The sequence below is a fragment of the Taudactylus pleione genome, unplaced genomic scaffold (assembly GCF_031769625.1).
Source record: "Taudactylus pleione unplaced genomic scaffold, aTauple2 ptg000066l, whole genome shotgun sequence".
Lineage (NCBI taxonomy): Eukaryota > Metazoa > Chordata > Amphibia > Anura > Myobatrachidae > Taudactylus > Taudactylus pleione.
The window spans coordinates 362,325-381,397 of record NW_028284468.1 but is presented as its reverse complement, the minus strand read 5'-3'; the positions used below and the strand labels follow the sequence as shown (position 1 = coordinate 381,397).

Here is a 19,073-nt window from a genome sequence, read left to right as displayed (position 1 = left end):
TAGGACAGAAAAAAACACAAGTGGTCAAAAGAGAGGGTCTGCCGCTGCATAAAAGAACAAGACACATGGTATTACCTTATACACAGAACACCGGTTATTGTTTATATACATACACATTACACACACACAAGAAATGATCTGTAACTTCTCTAAAAATCTTGCACCATTGTCTCTCATAGAAACCCCAGTCAGGGCTTACATTAGAATAGCCATGTGCAGGCTGTAACTGCTGTATAGCTGCCACCCATTGGGTGACATTATTGGGGGATAACAAGCCGTACACACAGCTGCCGGTGTGACAGGCAACATTTTATTTACAATCTATACTTACAAACCAGCCTTATGTCTAGGGCTGTACTATCCACTGGGCAGCACAGGAATTACATTGTCAGTTTTAATCATTTTGATCATTTAACTTTTTCCTATTTACTCGTTACTGATTGTTTGGGGTTTGTTTTCTTTTTCTCTTTGTTACTAGTAAGAGTAAATTGAGCAAGGTAGCATCAGTTTTATATATGGCCCTTGTTACAGGCTGCATTACCATTGGTGAAACACAGTGACACAGAGGGATGTAGTCAGGAAACCGGCGGTCGAAACGCCGACCGCCGGCTTCCCGACAGTGAAAGCCCGGCAAGGGACTAATGATAGGCGTCTAAATACCGACGCCTATCAGCCCCACGCTGAAATCCCAACGCCTGGCATACCGAACTTAGGTGAGCCGGGCATCAGGAGCTGTTAGCCGAGGGTGGGTGGGGGGTGGTTAGACTTAGGGACTCCCGGGGGGACATAGGGTTAAGCACCCCGCCGGGAGGGTTAGGGTTATGCTAGAGGAAGGAGGGGTTAGCGTCAGGCACCCTTAGGGGGAGGTTATGGTTCGGCACCCCCACCCAGTGAGGGGAGGTAAGGTTTAGGCACCACTAAGGGAGGGTTAGGGGGGGGAGAGGGGTAGGGTTAATACTTACCCTGTCGGGATCTCCATCTGCCGGCCTAGCGGCATAGGTATTTCATCCGCCGGGCTTAGGTCCGGCGGTATAACATACCAATTCCCTCTGATTAAACAAGATTTAATCAGAGAGTGGGGTGTTTTATGTCAGTGGTATACCTGTTAGGAAACACATTAACAGCAACACTAACATAATTGAAAAATGTGCACACCGTACACAATGACAGATAAGAAACATTGAGCCTGACTCAGAGTTACACGCTATTACTGAGGATGTGCGACAATATGCTAATGGCGCGGCGTCTGGGACTTGTACTGAGGCGCTCACCATAGTCATCGCAGTTGTCCGCAACCGCGTAAACATACCCAACATCGGATCAGATCCTGCATACACTGACTCCCCGAGTGAGGCTATGGTCACTCAGAATGGCCGCGTCAACAGAGACCGTGGAGCCATGTTTCCTGCATATGGGATCGCAGACACAGCCGGAAACACCACCCAAAACGCAATCTTCTCTACAACCGTAATCGCAGTTCAGTCGTCACGCGTGCGCATTGTGGCTGTGAAACATGTGCAGATCAATAATTGCTGAATTGCGTGAACATCCTATTAGCGTACAACTGTGAATCTGGCCATTATACATACTATATGTACAGTATATACATTACATATGATTATATAGGGTAGTCACTTATTCAGTTGATGTAAATTGCAGAGCACAATAGCTACCATGGGGCTGTGACTGTAGTATTGCCACACAGGTATTTGCACTAATTTAGTACATTAATAGGAAAATAAAAGGACAGAGGGGCCTGATCAGCAGCAATCGAAATTGCAATTACGTACGCAGATTGATCGATTGTTAAACACCTCGCATGCGTATGCACTGCACGTGCGCTGTGATCGCATTGCGATTACGGACTCACTGAGGAATCCATCGTTGAGTGAGTGACAGGCTGTGAGAGTTTGGGGGCGGTGATGGGGGAGTGGTTGGAGTAACGTAGGTGCGTCTGTCCGTCTGAACGCTGTTTCCTGGGCGTGCATAAATTAGTCACTGCGATTGCATACGCAACTTGAGTACTCACTGCGAGCGACGAGACTTGCAGTTTCTGCAACTGGTCAGACCTGCCATCATTGTGCGTGACGGACCGACGTGCGTCGATGGTACCGATGTATACGCAGGACTGCGAGGTAGTACAGATGTGAGAAAGCAGCAGTGGGCGTCTCTGTGCCAGATGAGCTATGGTGGGCATTAGCTTACATTCGTAGCTGCATTACGTACGAATTTGCAGCTGCATACGCAATAGCGATAATTGCTGAATCAGGCCCTGAGTACATTTATCATGGTGGGGTCAGTAGTTCTCAACATAGGTAGCACCAAACTGTCTGCAACCCATGGACTTTTCTCATTGTCTGACAGGACAGCTAGTTCCTGACTGGAGATATACCCAAGAAAGAGGGTATATATTTACCAGATCTCTTCACCGGTGAAGAGATCTGGTAATTATATACCCTCTTTCTTGGATTGGACTATACCTGTACACTGTGAACATCTGAGGGCTCCTAGTCTGCATATGGAATTCACGTGCTAATAGGATTATCCCTCTACCGATGCAGAGATCTGGTAATTATATTTCTCAAGATGAGATTGAGAATTTATATAACCATCTCCATTTGAAATATGAAATTTATGTAGAAATGTCTTTTATATATGATATATACACTGCTCAAAAAAATACAGGGAACACTTAAACAACACAATGTAACTCCAAGTCATTCACACTTCTGTGAAATCAAACTGTCCACTTAAGCTGGCCACACATCTAAAGATTATCTGTCCAGCCATCCAACTAGTTGATTGGTTGCAATGAAAATCTGGTAAGGTATGAAAGCAAATGACAATCTGCAATTTGCTCCCAAATGCCGGAAAATGGACAAATACTGTTGTTTGAACAAATTGTTTAGATCAAACATTTAACAAACTTGTGTGACGACCATTTTCATCTGTTTTCTGGCATTTAGAAGCAAATTGCTGATCATCATTTACTCCTATACGTTACCAGATTTTCATTCCAACCAATCAACTAGTTGGCTGGTTGGACAGATAATCTTTAGATGTGTGGCCAGCTTTAGGAAGCAACATTGATTGACAATCAATTTCACATGCTGTTGTGCAAATGGAATAGACAACAGATGGAAATTATAGGCAATTAGCAAGACACCCCCAATAAAGGAGTGGTTCTGCAGGTGGTGACCACAGACCACTTCTCAGTTCCTATGCTTATGGCTGATGTTTTGGTCACTTTTGAATGCTGGCAGTGCTTTCACTCTAGTGGTAGCATGAGACGGAGTTGCACAAGTGGCTCAGGTAGTGCAACTCATCCAGGATGGCACATCAATGGGAGCTGTGGCAAGAAGGTTTGCTGTGTCTGTCAGCGTAGTGTCCAGAGCATGGAGGCGCTACCAAGAGACATCAGGAGATGTGGAGGAGGCCGTAGGAGGGCAACAACCCAGCAGCAGGACCGCTACCTCCGCCTTTGTGCAAGGAGGAACAGGAGGAGCACTGCCAGAGCCCTGCAAAATGACCTCCAGCAGGCCACAAATGTGCATGTTTCTGCTCAAACAGTCAGAAACAGACTCCATGAGGGTGGTATGAGGGCCCGACGTCCACAGGTGGGGGTTGTGCTTACAGCCCAACACTGTGCAGGACGTTTGGCATTTGCCAGCGAACACCAAGATTGGCAAATTCGCCACTGGCGCCCTGTGCTCTTCAAAGATGAAAGCAGGTTCACACTGAGCACATGTGACAGACATGACAGAGTCTGGAGATGTCAAGGAGAACGTTCTGCTGCCTGCAACATCCTCCAGCATGACCGGTTTGGCAGTGGGTCAGTAATGGTGTGGAGTGGCATTTCTTTGGGGGGCCGCACAGCCCTCCATGTGCTCGCTAGAGGTAGCCTGACTGCCATTAGGTACCGAGATGAGATCCTCAGACTCCTTGTGAGACCATATGCTGGTGCGGTTGGCCCTGGGTTCCTCCTAATGCAAGACAATGCTAGACCTCATGTGGCTTGAGTGTGTGAGCAGTTCCTGCAAGACGAAGGCATTGATGCTATGGACTGGCCCGCCCGTTCCCCAGACCTGAATCTAATTGAGCACATCTGGGATGTCATGTCTCGCTCCATCCACCAACACCACATTGCACCACAGACTGTCCAGGAGTTGGCAGATGCTTTAGTCCAGGTCTGGGAGGAGATCCCTCAGGAGTCCATCCGCCACCTCATCAGGAGCATGCCCAGGCGTTGTATGGAGGTCATACAGGCACGTGGAGGCCATACTACTGAGCCTCAGTTTGACTTGTTTTGAGGACATTACATCAAAGTTGGAGCAGCCTGGAGTGTGTTTATCCACTTTAATTTTGAGTGTGGCTCCAAAATCAGACCTCCATGGGTTAATAAATTTGATTTCCAATGATAATTTTTGTGTGATTCTGTTGTCAGCACATTCAACTATGGAAAGAACAAAGTATTTAATAAGAATATTTCATTCATTCAGATCTAGGATGTGTTATTTTCGTCTTCCCTTTATTTTTTTGAGCAGTAAATATATATATATATATATATATATATATATATATTTAAAAAAAACAATTTACTGATGGGGCGCTTCTTATTGTAACAATTATAACATACAATACACTCCCTCTTAAGATGTATATCTTCTATTTTCTTTAAGAAGACAATTTCACTGTATGTTCCAAATAGGAATATTATTTTTTTTATTTATTTTTTTTTATTCCATCTACATATTTTATTTGGAATGGGTATGTAATACCGGCAGTCGGGATGCCTCCTGTCAAAATACTGACAGCGGCATCCTGATGGTCGGTATCCAGACAGGGGTCAGGTAAGTATACAAACCCTCCCCCTACTAACCCACCCAACCCCACCCCGCACCCTAACCCTCCCCGTTAGTGCCTAAACCTAACCCTCCCCCTTAGTGCCTAACCCCCCCTAGGGGTGCCTAACCCTAACCTCCCCCCCAAAACCTAACCCTGCTATGCTGCCTAAACCTAACACTCCCCCCCCCGCGCGGCTAACAGCTAAGACGCCCTGGCTTCCCTCGTTCGGAATGGCGTCTCTGTAGATTCTGGCATAGGGATTGAGATAGTATCAGTATTTCGACGCCTATCTTAAGTTCCGTGTCAGGCTTGCACCGTCGCGATTTAGACCGGCGGCATCCTGTCTGCTAACAACATGCCATTTTATTTACGTATCTGTACATATATATCTATTGTAGCGCTACTACCTTACTAATGTGTTTTTGTATATAAGGGTCTGACTACCCCTATTTTTAGTAGCTGCTCGGTCAAATAGATCATCTCAGCGCCTGTACCTTATTTGGTCTCCACAATTTGCATGTAGACATGTAATCATGCCTATGTCATGTCTTGCAGGCGAGCACCTAAGGATCTGCCCACAAGGTTACACCTGCTGCACGTCGGAGATGGAGGAAAGCTTTGCCAACATCAGCAAAATGGAGTTTGAAAGCTCACTGAGAGAGGCCAGTCTGTCTGTACAGGGGCTGCTCCTAGCACAGAACAGGAACTTTGACAGTAAGAACCCTTTATATGTGGAAATATAGTGCTCTATCACCCAGCTGGGAAAGGAACACAACTATAAATGGAACATGTGTACCCCTAACCTACTCACTCAGTCTTAGTTGACCTTTAAACCACTGTACTGTAGGTAAACATGGATGAATTTCCTGGTAAAAAAAAGAGTTCAGTCAGCTGCATTAAAGAACAACTAACATAAACAGTATTCTACACATGCTAAAGAACATATAAAACACATTCTTATTCCTATCCGTCCTAATAGTTTAATTCTCCTTCTGGTGATCATTTAGTAATATTGGACATGTCAAGTTTAGTCACTAGAGGGACATTCAGTTGCAGGCAATGTCTGTAAAGTGTAGCCGGTACACTGTGGGAATGGCAACATTTCACCACTACAAACGTTGACCATTTTCCCCGCCCCCACTATAGGAGCACATGCTGATTGACGATGTTGGGGTACCGTATTCTACCGCTACATGCACAGCTGAACACCATGGTGAACTGAATACGGGCCTAGGTATCCTATGACTGTCATATGCAGAAGCACATAACAATGCAGTAATCACCATACATCACTATCACTATACATACTCATCATTACACCATGTATATTATAGTATTATTAACCTGAGTGCACAATGTATTCCTGTCATAGAAAATCTTGAAGCACTTGTCAGATGTGCAGAATCTAGTCACAGCAAGTCAAGATAGAGATCGTGGTGTAATATCTGTGAAATGTCAGCATGAGTTGCAGGAATTAATTTTAGTACATCTGCTACATAACACTGTGTATGTATAACACCTTTGTCCTGCCTCAGGGTACTTCCAAGACCTGTTGAATAAATCAGAGCAGATCCTTCTGGACACATTTCCCAGCCTGTATGGGGAGCTTTACAGCCAAAATGAAGGGAAGATATTCAGAGACTTGTACTTGGAGCTGCGTCTGTATTACCGCGGCTCTGCAGTTAATTTAGAGGAGACTTTAACAGAGTTCTGGACCCAGTTGCTGGAGCGAGTGTTCAAGACCCAGAACTCTCAGTTCACGTTTTCATACGAGTATTTAGAGTGCTTGGCGAAGCAGTACGGCCAGCTGAAGCCATTCGGGGACATTCCGCGTGAAATGAAGCTGAAATGCACCAGGGCATTTATAGCTGCCAGATCCTTTGTACAAGAACTTGGAGCCGCTGCTGACATTGTCAAGAAAGTCACTCAGGTAGGTGAGCGTGACGTCTAACACTCTCAGAGACTATCATCTTTTCCGAGTCCCAATAGTCCAACAGGAGGTGCATTTACCACCAGATAAATCAGCCATGTGTAGGGAAGATAATTTAGTATCTTGGTATAAGTAGTATGAAAATCAATGGTCTGTGATGACAAGTTAATCATTTTTATGGCATGTATAACCCATTTTTTGTTACACACCAATGGCTTCTGAATTTCAAGCTTCATGTACCACTCTCAGGGCCTTATGTAATTGCCTGCAAGAATCAGGGCCGGATTAAGGGCCTGGGGCTGAGAAAGATCAAGGACATATTGTGGGAAGTGGAGGAGGTGTGGCCAGTGCTGTTAGGGTGTGGCCAGTGCTATGTGGGTGTGGCCTCCCCTACATTAGCAGCCCCAATATCTCCCTGAATACGTAAAAATAGAATAATTGCTTAATTTTGTGAGGAAACTTGAGATACAATTTTTATTCTGATTTATGGCCGACATGTGGGTGGCTGGCAATCATACTGTCATGATGATGGGATTATTTTTATGTGGAGGCCAGGAGCTGTTGTCCCATCCACCCCATTGTTAATCTGGCCCTGGTGAGATGCAGGCACGGACGGGATTCCGCCAAGTCTGCCTGTGTTTTTAAAGCAGCAATAATTTAAAAGGCAAAACCAGGCTGGTTCTCCTTTTAAATTATTGCCCCTTTAAAAATATGAGCAGACTTGCTGAAATCTTGCCCATGCCTGCATCTCTCAGGCTATTACATACGGCCCTTACTGTCTGTGCCATTACATTGCTTATGCCATTAGGTTTTGCCTAAATCAATAGATACCGTAGTCCTTATATGTCTGTTTGTTCTCCATGTACTTTTGCAGCATGACCTCATTTTACTTGACACTGTCACAGGATACCATGACACAGCTTATGTAAGCAATGTACCAGGGCCGTAAGGAGGGTGGTGCAGCCGGTGCCATCGCACATGGCGGGATCCGCCATGCTCACCTGCCATTGCAACCCTCCTGTCTCCAGCTCCTGCGCTGTGTGGCGAGAGACATCATGACGTCATGTCTCCCACAGCGCTGTTCAAGGAGTTGTGGACCTGTACAGCTGCTCAAAGCGTCCTCAGGATTCTCCTGTCAGTCCTGTAGGTACCGGAGGACGGCGGCTCTGCCCACCCACCCCTGAGGCGCAACTTTATAATGGTATGCATTCAGGGGCAGAGGTGGTAGCAGCGGCAGCACAGGGCTCATTTCCACTCTGTTACGGGGCTGCAATGTCCTATAATATCTCCTAAGTACAAGGGCCCTATCCCAAAAATCAAGAATAGGATCTGAACAATTATATTAGTATTGATTATAAAATATTAAAAGACCAAATGCACTAATAATCTATATACTATACTATTCACGGAGAATCCTTATCCAAGGAAAGGGCCAACTATAATACCAGCACTACTATAAATGCCCAGTGATAATGTATCACACAGTATTGTAGCCCTTAGTGCATATGCACTCTATTAGTATTTATTGTTGGATAAAGCATTAATTATAATGGAATGTAGTCGGTCGGCTTATATGTAGGATTATCTAGTGAAACATATGGACAAAACTAATTTTTGTGAATTTGTGTTAAAATACCAGTTCACCGAACAGCTGTACTGATGCATCATCACTTGCAGCCAAGGAAGGAGCGGCTCGGGAGTATGCTGTTATACTGCTGTACATGGGAAATCCTCTAGCATTATCTGTTCCATTCACTAGAAGAAAAGTCCTTTTGAAAACATTTGGAATATCATTAGTATATTATTGGCATAATATCTCCTTACCAGTACACAAATGCAGGTTGATATGAAATGCTGGGTGATACCACTGTACTCAGCACTGATTTACAGCCCTGGTCATGATGAACTATTGCCATTATTACAGTGACGCTCCAAGCTCACATACAATCTGCACTAATAGAATATTGATGTATACTGGTCACTGAGCGCACTGCTGTAACCTGCTGTTATGAAGGGTATAGAGTGTAAGGTGATTCTCGGCTACACCGTCCAATAACTGCTGCTGAATCTTGTGTCTTGGCACAAAGTTATTCTGTAATCAGGGATAAAAGATAACATGAGCCGCACTGAGCAGTTAATGAGGAGTCTTGTCACTGTGCAGTCTCCTCAGCACTACAAGTCAGTCTAATTCAATGTGGTGATTCTGCCGGTTATTAAATTAAACTAAATTGATAGTCACAAGCTTTCTGTCCATGAAGGAGATAGCGTTCTGTGGCCATCTGCTGGCTGAATAATGCAGTGATCTTAAAAATCTTGTATATGGGTGCAGGATAAAGGTCAACTATCATTTAATTGTAGAACTAATAGATTATACTTTTTTGTTTGGTCAGTATTTAATATCATAAATTGACAAATTTACAAATCCTACGTTTTAAAAATAAAATAAATTCATATAGTCACAGCACGTATGTTTTTAGTAAGGGTCACTATACGGCAGTGATTCCCAACCTCGGTTTTCAAGTCCTGGTTTTAGTGATATCCATGGTTAAGCATGGATAGTTTAGTCAAAATAATAGGTACTTATTATGTCTGCTGTGCTCAAATATGGTTATCCTTAAAACCTGGACTGTTAGTGTGCCCTGAGGACCGAGGCTGGGAACCCCAGCCATATGGTATGGTTGCAGATGTTAGATAAAGCAGACACCAGCAGCTGCATAGTTAGAAATATAAAGCCAGATATGAGATATGCTGATATGCTATATATATATATATATATATATATATATATATATATATATATATATATATATATATATATAGAACCCATTTGAATCCGGCACTCATAATAAAAATGTATACTTGCCCAGGCGCCCTCTACGCACACAATCTGAATCCAAATCTGTGTCGCTACACTTTGGATACTATATTTATATATATAGTGATATTATAGATGCATCCTCAATACGCTATGCAGTAAGTGACCCGTGCAACTCTGCTAGCTTTGGGGTGTCACATATCTAGTCTCCTGGTGCCTCCTGGTCGCATCACATTGCTACTTAGACACATTTTTGTTAAAAAAGAAAAAAACGCCCAGCGTTAGCAGAGTCTCACGGGACCAGTCACGCCGAGAGGGGCTGTTTAGCACGACTGCAGCAAAGACTAATGAGTACACATCTGTAAATAATGACCAATTCAAATATATTATGTGCATTATATTTAATTATCTGCAGCATATGTGATGTTGACAACTTAAATTAATGACAGTGCATTTCATTTCTGCAGGTCCCTATGAGCAAAGAATGCACCCGGGAAGTCATGAAGCTCATGTATTGTCCGCTCTGCCGTGGTCACGCCAACGTAAAGCTATGTGACAATTACTGCTGGAACGTCTTACGCGGGTGTCTGGCTAATCAGGCCGACTTAGACTCTGAGTGGAGAAATCTGATCGGTAAGAACAGTGCTCAGAGCATAGGAGGAGCTCAGCAAGAATCTGCATTTGTCAGTCTGTCAATGAAATAGAAAATCAGCCTAAATTTGACCCGATAATTATTTATTATGCGGCATTAGCTATCACTTTGCTTTTAGTTTCTGTGGACCGCCGCGATATTGCAAATGTGCGGTCAGCTGGGGAGTCCTACGGATCCCTCTCCTGATACTTTTTGCGAAGTGTAGCCAATAGACTACAATGGCTAATGCCATCTTCAGGGAGCTTGGCAAATTCGTCCAGAATGCAGCCCTCATAGGTTTCTGTTAGGGCTGCTTTTTCGGTTGAAAATGGGGGGGAAGGGGGATGGACAGACAGCAGATATCAGTCCATTAGGGCTGAAACTTTTAACTGAACAGTCACCGCATGTCTCCCGATTGTTTGTTTGAAAGACCCATGACTGCCACCGCATAAACTGTATATATGTGTGTGTAAATCAGATGTTGTGGTTTGTTGAAGCAGACTAAGGGCCTGATTCATTAACGATCGCAACTGCGATTACGCACGCAATCGGACGATTGTTGCGTACTACGCATGCGTATGCTTCGCAGTGCGCGAGCAGATCGTAGTGACTACGCAGACCTATTGTACAGTAATTGACAGGAATTGCCGTTTGTGGGTGGTGACGGGGAGAGTTGATCGGTGAAACGCATGCGTGCCAGTGCGTTTGAACGCCGTTTCTGGGGCTTGCAGAAATTATCCAGTGATGCCGTACACAGGCTGAGGCCTGGTAGTGTGCGTGGAAGTTAGCAATTCCTGAGTAAGGTCAGGGCCTGTGCAAGTGTGTGTGAGGCTGCGATAGTACTCGATTGTACCAATGGTTTTGCTGTCTTGCTAAACATTACGGATGCGTGTAAGGTAAAGTGGGCGTCCTTGTATAGTGCTGCGACGGCATAGCGATCACAATGGATTAGCAGTGAGACTGCGTGCATAATCGCTGTTGCAATCGGTAGTGAATCAGGCCCTAAGACCTGTGAGTGTCACTGCATATATATATATATATATATATATATATAATATATGTTTGTGTGTGTAAATCAGATGTAGTTTGTTGAACCAGACTAAACACATAAGTGAGCATTTTGAAGTGTGACATGTGTACAAGCTGATATGGGTGTTGGACGGCATGGTATAGTGCAGAGAGTATGTTTCTGTGATTAGATGCCAGATTCTCCGCTGACCCAGCCTGTTCATGCCCCGGCCTGGCTAATTAACAGCCTTTACTTTGCAGCACAGCAGATATCCTATTCAGTAACAGAATACAGGAACTCAGCCCCACATCCAGCCTGGTTAATGTAGTCATACCTGGCTTCATTTTGCTGCTGTGTGCAGTGCACATTAAATGTCATGATCCACAGTTTCACTCCTATTATTATTCTTATCCTTAGGCTACACGAGCGATTTTCACTTGCATGTGACAGAATCATGCGCAAATCCATCTAAAAACGACACAGGGCCCTCTGTGGGGCACCGACATGTGTGGCAGTCTTCTGCGGCTGTTGGAAGTAAACGCAGCCAGCTGATTGCGTGACATACTGACCTCCGGTCACATGCCAGCGTCCACGGATCAAATGTGTAGCTTAGCCCTTGGTATTGCTGCATCAGCTACGGATCAATTCATTGCATACACTGATGATATGTCAGGTCGTTGGTGCTCAGGAATAAAAATTGTGTTATATTGCTTAATTAGAATAGTACGGAAACATATTCTGTGTTTTTCAGAATCTTTCAGAATTTTTTTTCAGGAAAATTCATGATTAAACTGACTGTTTGCTGTAAATAGGACCTCTCAGCATATACATGTATGTCAGTGCAGGATGCCGAGCAGGGAAAGTCTGCACATAAAGTCTGGGAAATGAGGAAAAAGATACAATAATGAGCTCACCAGAAAACAGAGCAGAAAAAAGCCAGCGTTTTATATATATATATATATAGAGCTAATGTTTATCTCTCTGTATCCCTCCGTCAGAGTCCTTACTGCTGGTGGCAGGCAAGTTTAATGGAGCTTCCGGTGTGGAGAACATTGTGGGAACAGTCCACTTAAAGATCTCTGAGGCCATCAGCCATGTGCAAGCAAACAAGGAGGTTATCACAAACAAGGTCAGCGCTATATTCCATGCTAGCATGTGACACACACAAGTATTTCAGTATTGCATATAGCAATTGTTTGGTGACTGAAGCCTTGGGGATGTACTGTACGTCCTAGCCTGCGAGTTGCAAGCAGCCACAATATGTCGCGATTCAATATAAAGCTGCAATTTTGTGAAAGACAAAAATCTAACGGCTAAATCGCCAACATCTCGCGGCTACCTGCAACTCACATGCTGTTACATATACCTATTGGATGTAAAAGATAGCCCCTCTTCCCCCCCAGAAGATAAAGTGGTTGGAGGCATGCTGTTAGACACATGGTAAGCGGCTTTGGAGCTCTGCAGGGTGGAATCTTCCAGGTAAAAGTGAAGAGCTGGCCAGAGGCAGCCGGGCACGGTTTGTGCAGGGGATGTACGCAGCAGCGGGTTTGCCAAAGTAAAGGTTTAGAAACACGTACGAGGCAAGTACACAGGAAATAGAGACACCATGGCAATATGTGAACATAGAAATGTACGGTCACACACACACAAGAGAAAGGCACACCTTTACTTGTATATTTTGGCTTTGATTGACTCCCGAATCTATATACAAAATATTCAGCTGCATACTGGATCAACTGATACATCCCTAAATGTACCCTATATATCCAATGAGTTGTTATGTATATATGTCATTTATTATACTGTTTATAGTTATTATTTTGTATCCTAGTAGTCAAGCATACTTTGCGTTTCTGGAACTAGCACCATACTGGCTACAAATGATCAATGATCGATATAAAGTGGCGTTAATCATACCTGGAGTAATATTGCCTCGTCAGGATTTTCCCCCTTCTACTGCAATATACTGTGCAGACGCAGGACATAATGCTGTAATAAATCTGTATGTTTATTATAAAGCCATAGCTACATACATAAGGATATATACAGCTTTATAATAACCACTACAAATCATTGGAACACGAATGCTGATTCTCCCTGCGGAACACGTATTAACACCAGGGCACAGCACAAATAGTGCGAACAGATGTTTTCTATATAATGTGTTTCTCTTCCCTGCGTTACATTTATACACACATTGCATTGCTCATTTACATTTCTTGCTTTTTTTCTGTTTAAAGGGCTCCCACGCCAATTCCGTGCCAGGCGTATACCAGATATAGGCACGTTTATTTAAAAGCTAAGGGTCATCAATTTTGTAATTGAACATTTTTGGGGGTTCGTGCTCTGCCAATTAACAGGTACCAGGGTCATATTTAATCATAACAAGCAAATGATTGCTAGAAATATTATACAACCCAAATGACCAGCATTCTATACACACTGGAGCAAATTCTGAGTCGCAGGTAAATAGCAGTAGTTATGTGCAGCCGCGTAAGCCTGATTTACTACCTTATTCTAATGCAATAATCCGTAGGGCTAATGCGAGGGTTCACGCGTCCGCTGCCCATTGATTTACCACCAGGCACCTCAACCGTCACTAAAATCTGCACTTACACCAGCCCCACGCAAGGTGCAAGAGATCCGCCAGAACCAGCTTCCCTTCCCCTAGTCTTCGGGGGTAGTGCTGGAGAGGTTGGTCGCTGAGTCATCTAACTTCACCACTATTGTCTGCATTTGCTGCCTGTTATACTGGACCAGACATCATAATATGACATTTTATTTTTCTGCAGGTTTTTAAAACTTGTGGAAACCCCAAAAAGGGCAACAAGGGCTCCAAGCCGGAGGAGAAGAAAAGAAAAGGAAAGGCAGTTCCGGAAGATAAAGCCACCATTCCCAGTATGGACAACCTGGTGAGTGTTCCGTCTGTGGTGAAATGTATTGTGACGCCCACCGGCGGCTTCACGGATCCAAGCAAATGCGTACAAATACCCAGCCGCCATCACAGAACATTGGATAATCGGCCACCTGAGCAGCCCTGTGGTCACGCAGAATGGCTGCCTGAGCTGAGACATCTTTCAAAACTTTGCAGCGAATTGAATGTGCCGCATAGGGGGCAGTAAGGTCCGAGTGTTCAGAAGCTGAGCGATTCCAATGATCTCAGCTGCAGATTTAAAGCAGCAATAATTTAACTGTCAAAACTAGCCTGGAGTGATTTGAGGTTGGAAACGGCATAAAAGTCTTTATATTTTTTGCTTTTGTACTTACAATGGGCCTTCGTATAATACACATCTTCTCTGTATGCGTGTTTAAGACATTTTTTTATTTTCTGTTTACACACTTTGAACAAGTGGTCAGCCAGACACTGACCCTGCAATTGGGGAGTAATTGTCTGTATAAATGTGCTCTTTCATACTAACTTTAATCTGACAGAAATCTTGGATGCCATAATACTATGGGGCCAATTAAATTACCAGCACCTCTGCCGGATGTGTGCGGAGATGCGAGCAAAAATGTGCGGTCAGCGGCAGCTTGCTTGTAATTGAATCTGTCCCTATGTTTCTGTTTGTTAACAAATTTTTAAGTTGATTTAAATTTGACTTTTCCCAAGAAGATGATCACGTTTTTTTACGTTTTCTTTTTACAGACCTCAGATGTAAAAGGAATGCTAAATGACATCCAGGATTATTGGGTAACCCTGCCAAATATATTCTGCAATGAAAAGGCTATTGCTGGTCCGGGCAATGAAGACAAGTGTTGGAATGGGATGTCCCGGGCAAGGTAAGATTACTAGCATGATATTATTCAGTGTCGGCTATTGCGTTATGCTGGGGAGATCAAACCTTAGAAGCCGATTGTTGGTACTTTATCTCACTCTAACTGTCATTTTACAGGCTGTGTTTGAAAAATGACAGAAGCTGATTGGTTGGTACTTTAGCTCTCTCCAAGGTTTGATACATATCCCTCTTAGGGGTCTAGTTACTAAGCAGTGTAAAGGGGGTTATCCACTAGACGATAAAGTTGAACGATTGAACGATAATGATAAAATTGTTCGATAATCGTTTGAACATCGTTTGAAAATTTGGTCTTTTAGACATCTATCATCGTTCAAACATGTTTGCAGATGATTGATTGTGCCTGCATTGAACGACATATCGTTCAGTGTGGGCACCCTGCAGTGTAGTGAACAACTGAAATGATATCGTTATAGTTCAGTCTTTTCACTGTTGGGTAGTGGATACCCTCCTTTAGGAGTGAAAAGTGATAAGAAAGTAATAAGGTGCCAGCCAATCAGCTCCCAACTATCATTTTTCAAACACAGCCTGTGAGATGTCAGTTGGGAGCTGATTGGCTGGCACCTTATCACTTTCTTATCACTTTTCACTCTGTCTCCTAACACTGCTTAGTAAATAGACCCCTTAACAATCTCTTAACCGTCACAGACAGCGCAACATCCCCAGTAATGTGACTAGAATACAAATGAATGTAGAATTGTTTATCTTTAGGTATATGCCTGAGCGTATGGGCAGCGGTCTCGCCAACCAAATAAATAATCCGGAGATTGATGTGGATATTACAAAGCCTGATATTACCATCCGACAGCAGATCATGCAGCTGAAGATCATGACCAACCGTCTCCGCAATGCCTACAATGGAAATGACGTGGACTTCCAAGACACAAGTAAGTGGACAATGCAGAATTTGTTACTCCTAAACTAATACGTAAAATAAGGATCTGTTCATGTTCTCCACCTCAAATCAACATCTTGGGGTAAATTTACTAAAGTGAGAGTTTTTAGAGTGGAGATGTTGCCCATAGCATCCAATCAGATTCTACTTAACATTTAACTAGCACCTTCTCGGAGATATTAGCTAGAAACTGATTGTTTGCTATGGGCAACAACTCCACTTCTAAAATCTCTCACTTTAGTAAATATACTTCTTTGTGTTGGTATTTTTCATTCTTCTTGTTATCTGAAAGGATGAGATTAATTAAGGGCGATTTTCACACACTTTTGAAAAATCTAAAGCTAGCTACACACTGGAGCGCGGACATTCGTTCCGACCATCGCTAGCAACCGTGGGAGTGTGCAAACATGCGTACACACTGAGCGATGTAGGAGATATGTCGTTATGAAACGGCATATCGGCCTGACATCGCTCCAGTGTGTACCTAGCATATCGGCCTGACATCGCTCCAGTGTGTACTTAGCATATCGGCCTGACATCGCTCCAGTGTGTACCTAGCATATCGGCCTGACATCGCTCCAGTGTGTACCTAGCCTAACATTTAGGACCTGGTTCAGAGTCGTACTTCAGAGTGGAGAGATAAGTTCGCAATGCGCTTTGGTGATGCCTCTGATTTTGACTTACTTACATGTATATTTAGTGTACTCGTTTTAGGCATTTTTGTGCAATATATGGAATAACTCCTATTGTAAAGTACCATTGTTGCAGTCTCACAATTATGGCACATGGAGACTTAGGTTGATAACTAAAAAAAACAAGTTGTAAAGTATTTAGCAATCACTTGGACATGTAGGCTGGTTTACATTTATAAAGATAGCCACATACAGGCATCCCGTAGCTGGGCGCCAAATCATCATCATTTTCAGTAATCAAGTGGCTGCCAAATCATAAGAGATCCAAACATTTAATCTCTCCCAGGTTTAGCGGCCAGATAACATCTGGTATTCACTTGGGTCTGTTACTGGGTCCGAAGATGACTGCACATCGGCTGGTAGTGCCCATTTTCCACTGTGCCCAGTAGTGATCCTGTCAATCTCTATAGACCACACATAGGGGCCCATTTATTAATGAGTTTTATTATACGCAATTACTTTTAAAACTCGTTGCGTATGATAATGGTGCCCCAGCCAATCAGCTCCTAACTGTCGGGATGGGTTTGGAGGACCAGCAGTCAGGATGCCGGTTGTCAAAATACAGACAGTGGCATCCCGATGGTCAGAATCCTGACAGGGGCTTAGTAAGTATTCTAACCCTCCCCCTTAACCCTCTAACCCTCCCTTCCTGCATACTAACCATCCCCCCCCCCACACACACACACCATAACCCCCGTTAGTGCCTAAACCTAACCGTCAACCCTTAGCGCCTAACCCTAACCTTCCCCACCCGGTGGTGCCTAAACCTAACACCCCCTGTCCACAGCCTAACCCTCCCCTCATGGCTAACAGCTAACCCGGCCCACTATACTTACGTTCGGGATGCCGACACCGGTGTTGTGGCAGCGGGTCGCGTGCGGCGGTCATCTAGCTACATCCCTAACTGTCATTTGTTTGAAATATTACAGTTGGGAGCTGATTGGCTTCAGCACCAGTTATCATACGCAATGGGTTTTAAAACTCGTTGCGTATAATAAAACTCGTTCATAAATGAGGCCCACAATGTGTTATTGAGCCAAATGTCTGATATTAGATGAGATATTGCAGTATATGGCCAGTTTGTATTAAGCTCCCGTGTTGTATTTTTGCAGGTGATGATATCAGTGGTTCGGGGAGCGGAGATGGCTGTACCGATACTGCGTGCGGCAAAACAAAAGTATCCAGAGAATCCACTGTAGTACACACACAAACACATGTAGTTCACAATCCAAAAGCAGCGGAAGTGCCGGGGAACAGCGCTAACGTATACTTCTGGAACCTTCTGCTACTTCTCGCAGCTTTGCTTGTCGCACATTGTGCCAGGTGGTAACTTGTATGAATGGTGATATAACAGGAATGCAGTTTACTTTGCCCCATAAATAAACTTGACGTTCTTCTACATACGGGAATAGATGAGAATGGAAAGGGAGAGAGTGCTGGAGATTAGGCCACTATAACACTGTGCTCTTCTGCAGGCTCAGCCTGTCTCCATACCTGTACATTGTTTTTGTAATTGCGTGTATTTTATTTTCTGATACAGATATAACATATCTGGCTGATCTTTTCTCTTTGGTTGATAGGACAAACTTGTTGCAAGTGACATAACGTCTCACTAATATTGTGTCTCTTTTCTAAGATTAAAAATAAACTTTAAAAAAATGTAAAATGTAAAATATTTATTAGTGCAATATACATATACAACTGACAAACAGAGAGAAGCAATGTATGCAGTTTTCTTTGTTTCTATATAAAGTATGTTTTTCTTTATGTTCGTCACTGGGAGTTTTCTTTGGTCAGAGGCAAAATAGGATCTACACAAATTGTGATCACCCGTCAACCATTATCTAGGAAACTTAGGGCCTGATTCAGACCCACTCGCGAGCGGCTGTCCGCTCGCAAGTGGGTCGATGTTCTGCACTGAGCATGCGCACGACAGAGGGAGCTCCATCGTGCGCATGCGCCAGACGCGACGAGCGAAGGAAAGTCCTTCGCTCGTTGTGTCTGATCAAAGGGGGCGTGCTGTCAATCAACATCGACAGCCCCTTTGGTGGGCGTGCCTCCCTGACGGGGGCGTTCCTAAGGGAACGCCTACCGTCAGAAGCCGGCCCACTGACATCACTAGTGATGTCAGTGGGAGTGATTTTGGCTCTGATAGAGCCAAAATCACTCCGGGCCTTGCGGTTGAAAACCTCAACCGCAGGCTCCGGCTCGCAGTTTCGATGGTCGCGATGGTCAAGACCATCGCGGCCATCAAACTGCATGCTCGTATAGGCTGTGGGTGGTGACCCACAGCTATACGAGCGTCCAGGAGGACGCTCCATAGTTATGGAGGACGGCCCTCATTCAGAGCGTGCGCTCTGCTCAGAGCGTACGGCTCTGAATGAGGGCCTTAATTCAGTAGTTTGATGCTGTTATACTAGAACAGGGGCAGACAACCTTTTGTTATCAGGGTGCCGGCAAAA

At 44.0% G+C, this 19,073-nt stretch overlaps 1 protein-coding gene across 1 annotated transcript in view; it reads left to right on the top strand.

Annotated features, from left to right (window-relative positions):
* Positions 1–18,378, top strand: part of GPC1 (glypican 1) — a 97,117-nt gene extending 78,739 nt beyond the window's left edge. Inside the window, exons 2-9 of the mRNA XM_088466416.1 lie at positions 5,401–5,559; positions 6,381–6,775; positions 10,058–10,223; positions 12,229–12,359; positions 14,023–14,142; positions 14,877–15,010; positions 15,736–15,911; positions 17,724–18,378. Coding sequence (XP_088322542.1) covers positions 5,401–5,559; positions 6,381–6,775; positions 10,058–10,223; positions 12,229–12,359; positions 14,023–14,142; positions 14,877–15,010; positions 15,736–15,911; positions 17,724–17,941 — 1,499 coding nt within the window. The 3' untranslated portion in view covers positions 17,942–18,378. The remainder of the gene's footprint in view (positions 1–5,400; positions 5,560–6,380; positions 6,776–10,057; positions 10,224–12,228; positions 12,360–14,022; positions 14,143–14,876; positions 15,011–15,735; positions 15,912–17,723) is intronic.
* The last annotated feature ends 695 nt before the right edge of the window (positions 18,379–19,073 follow it).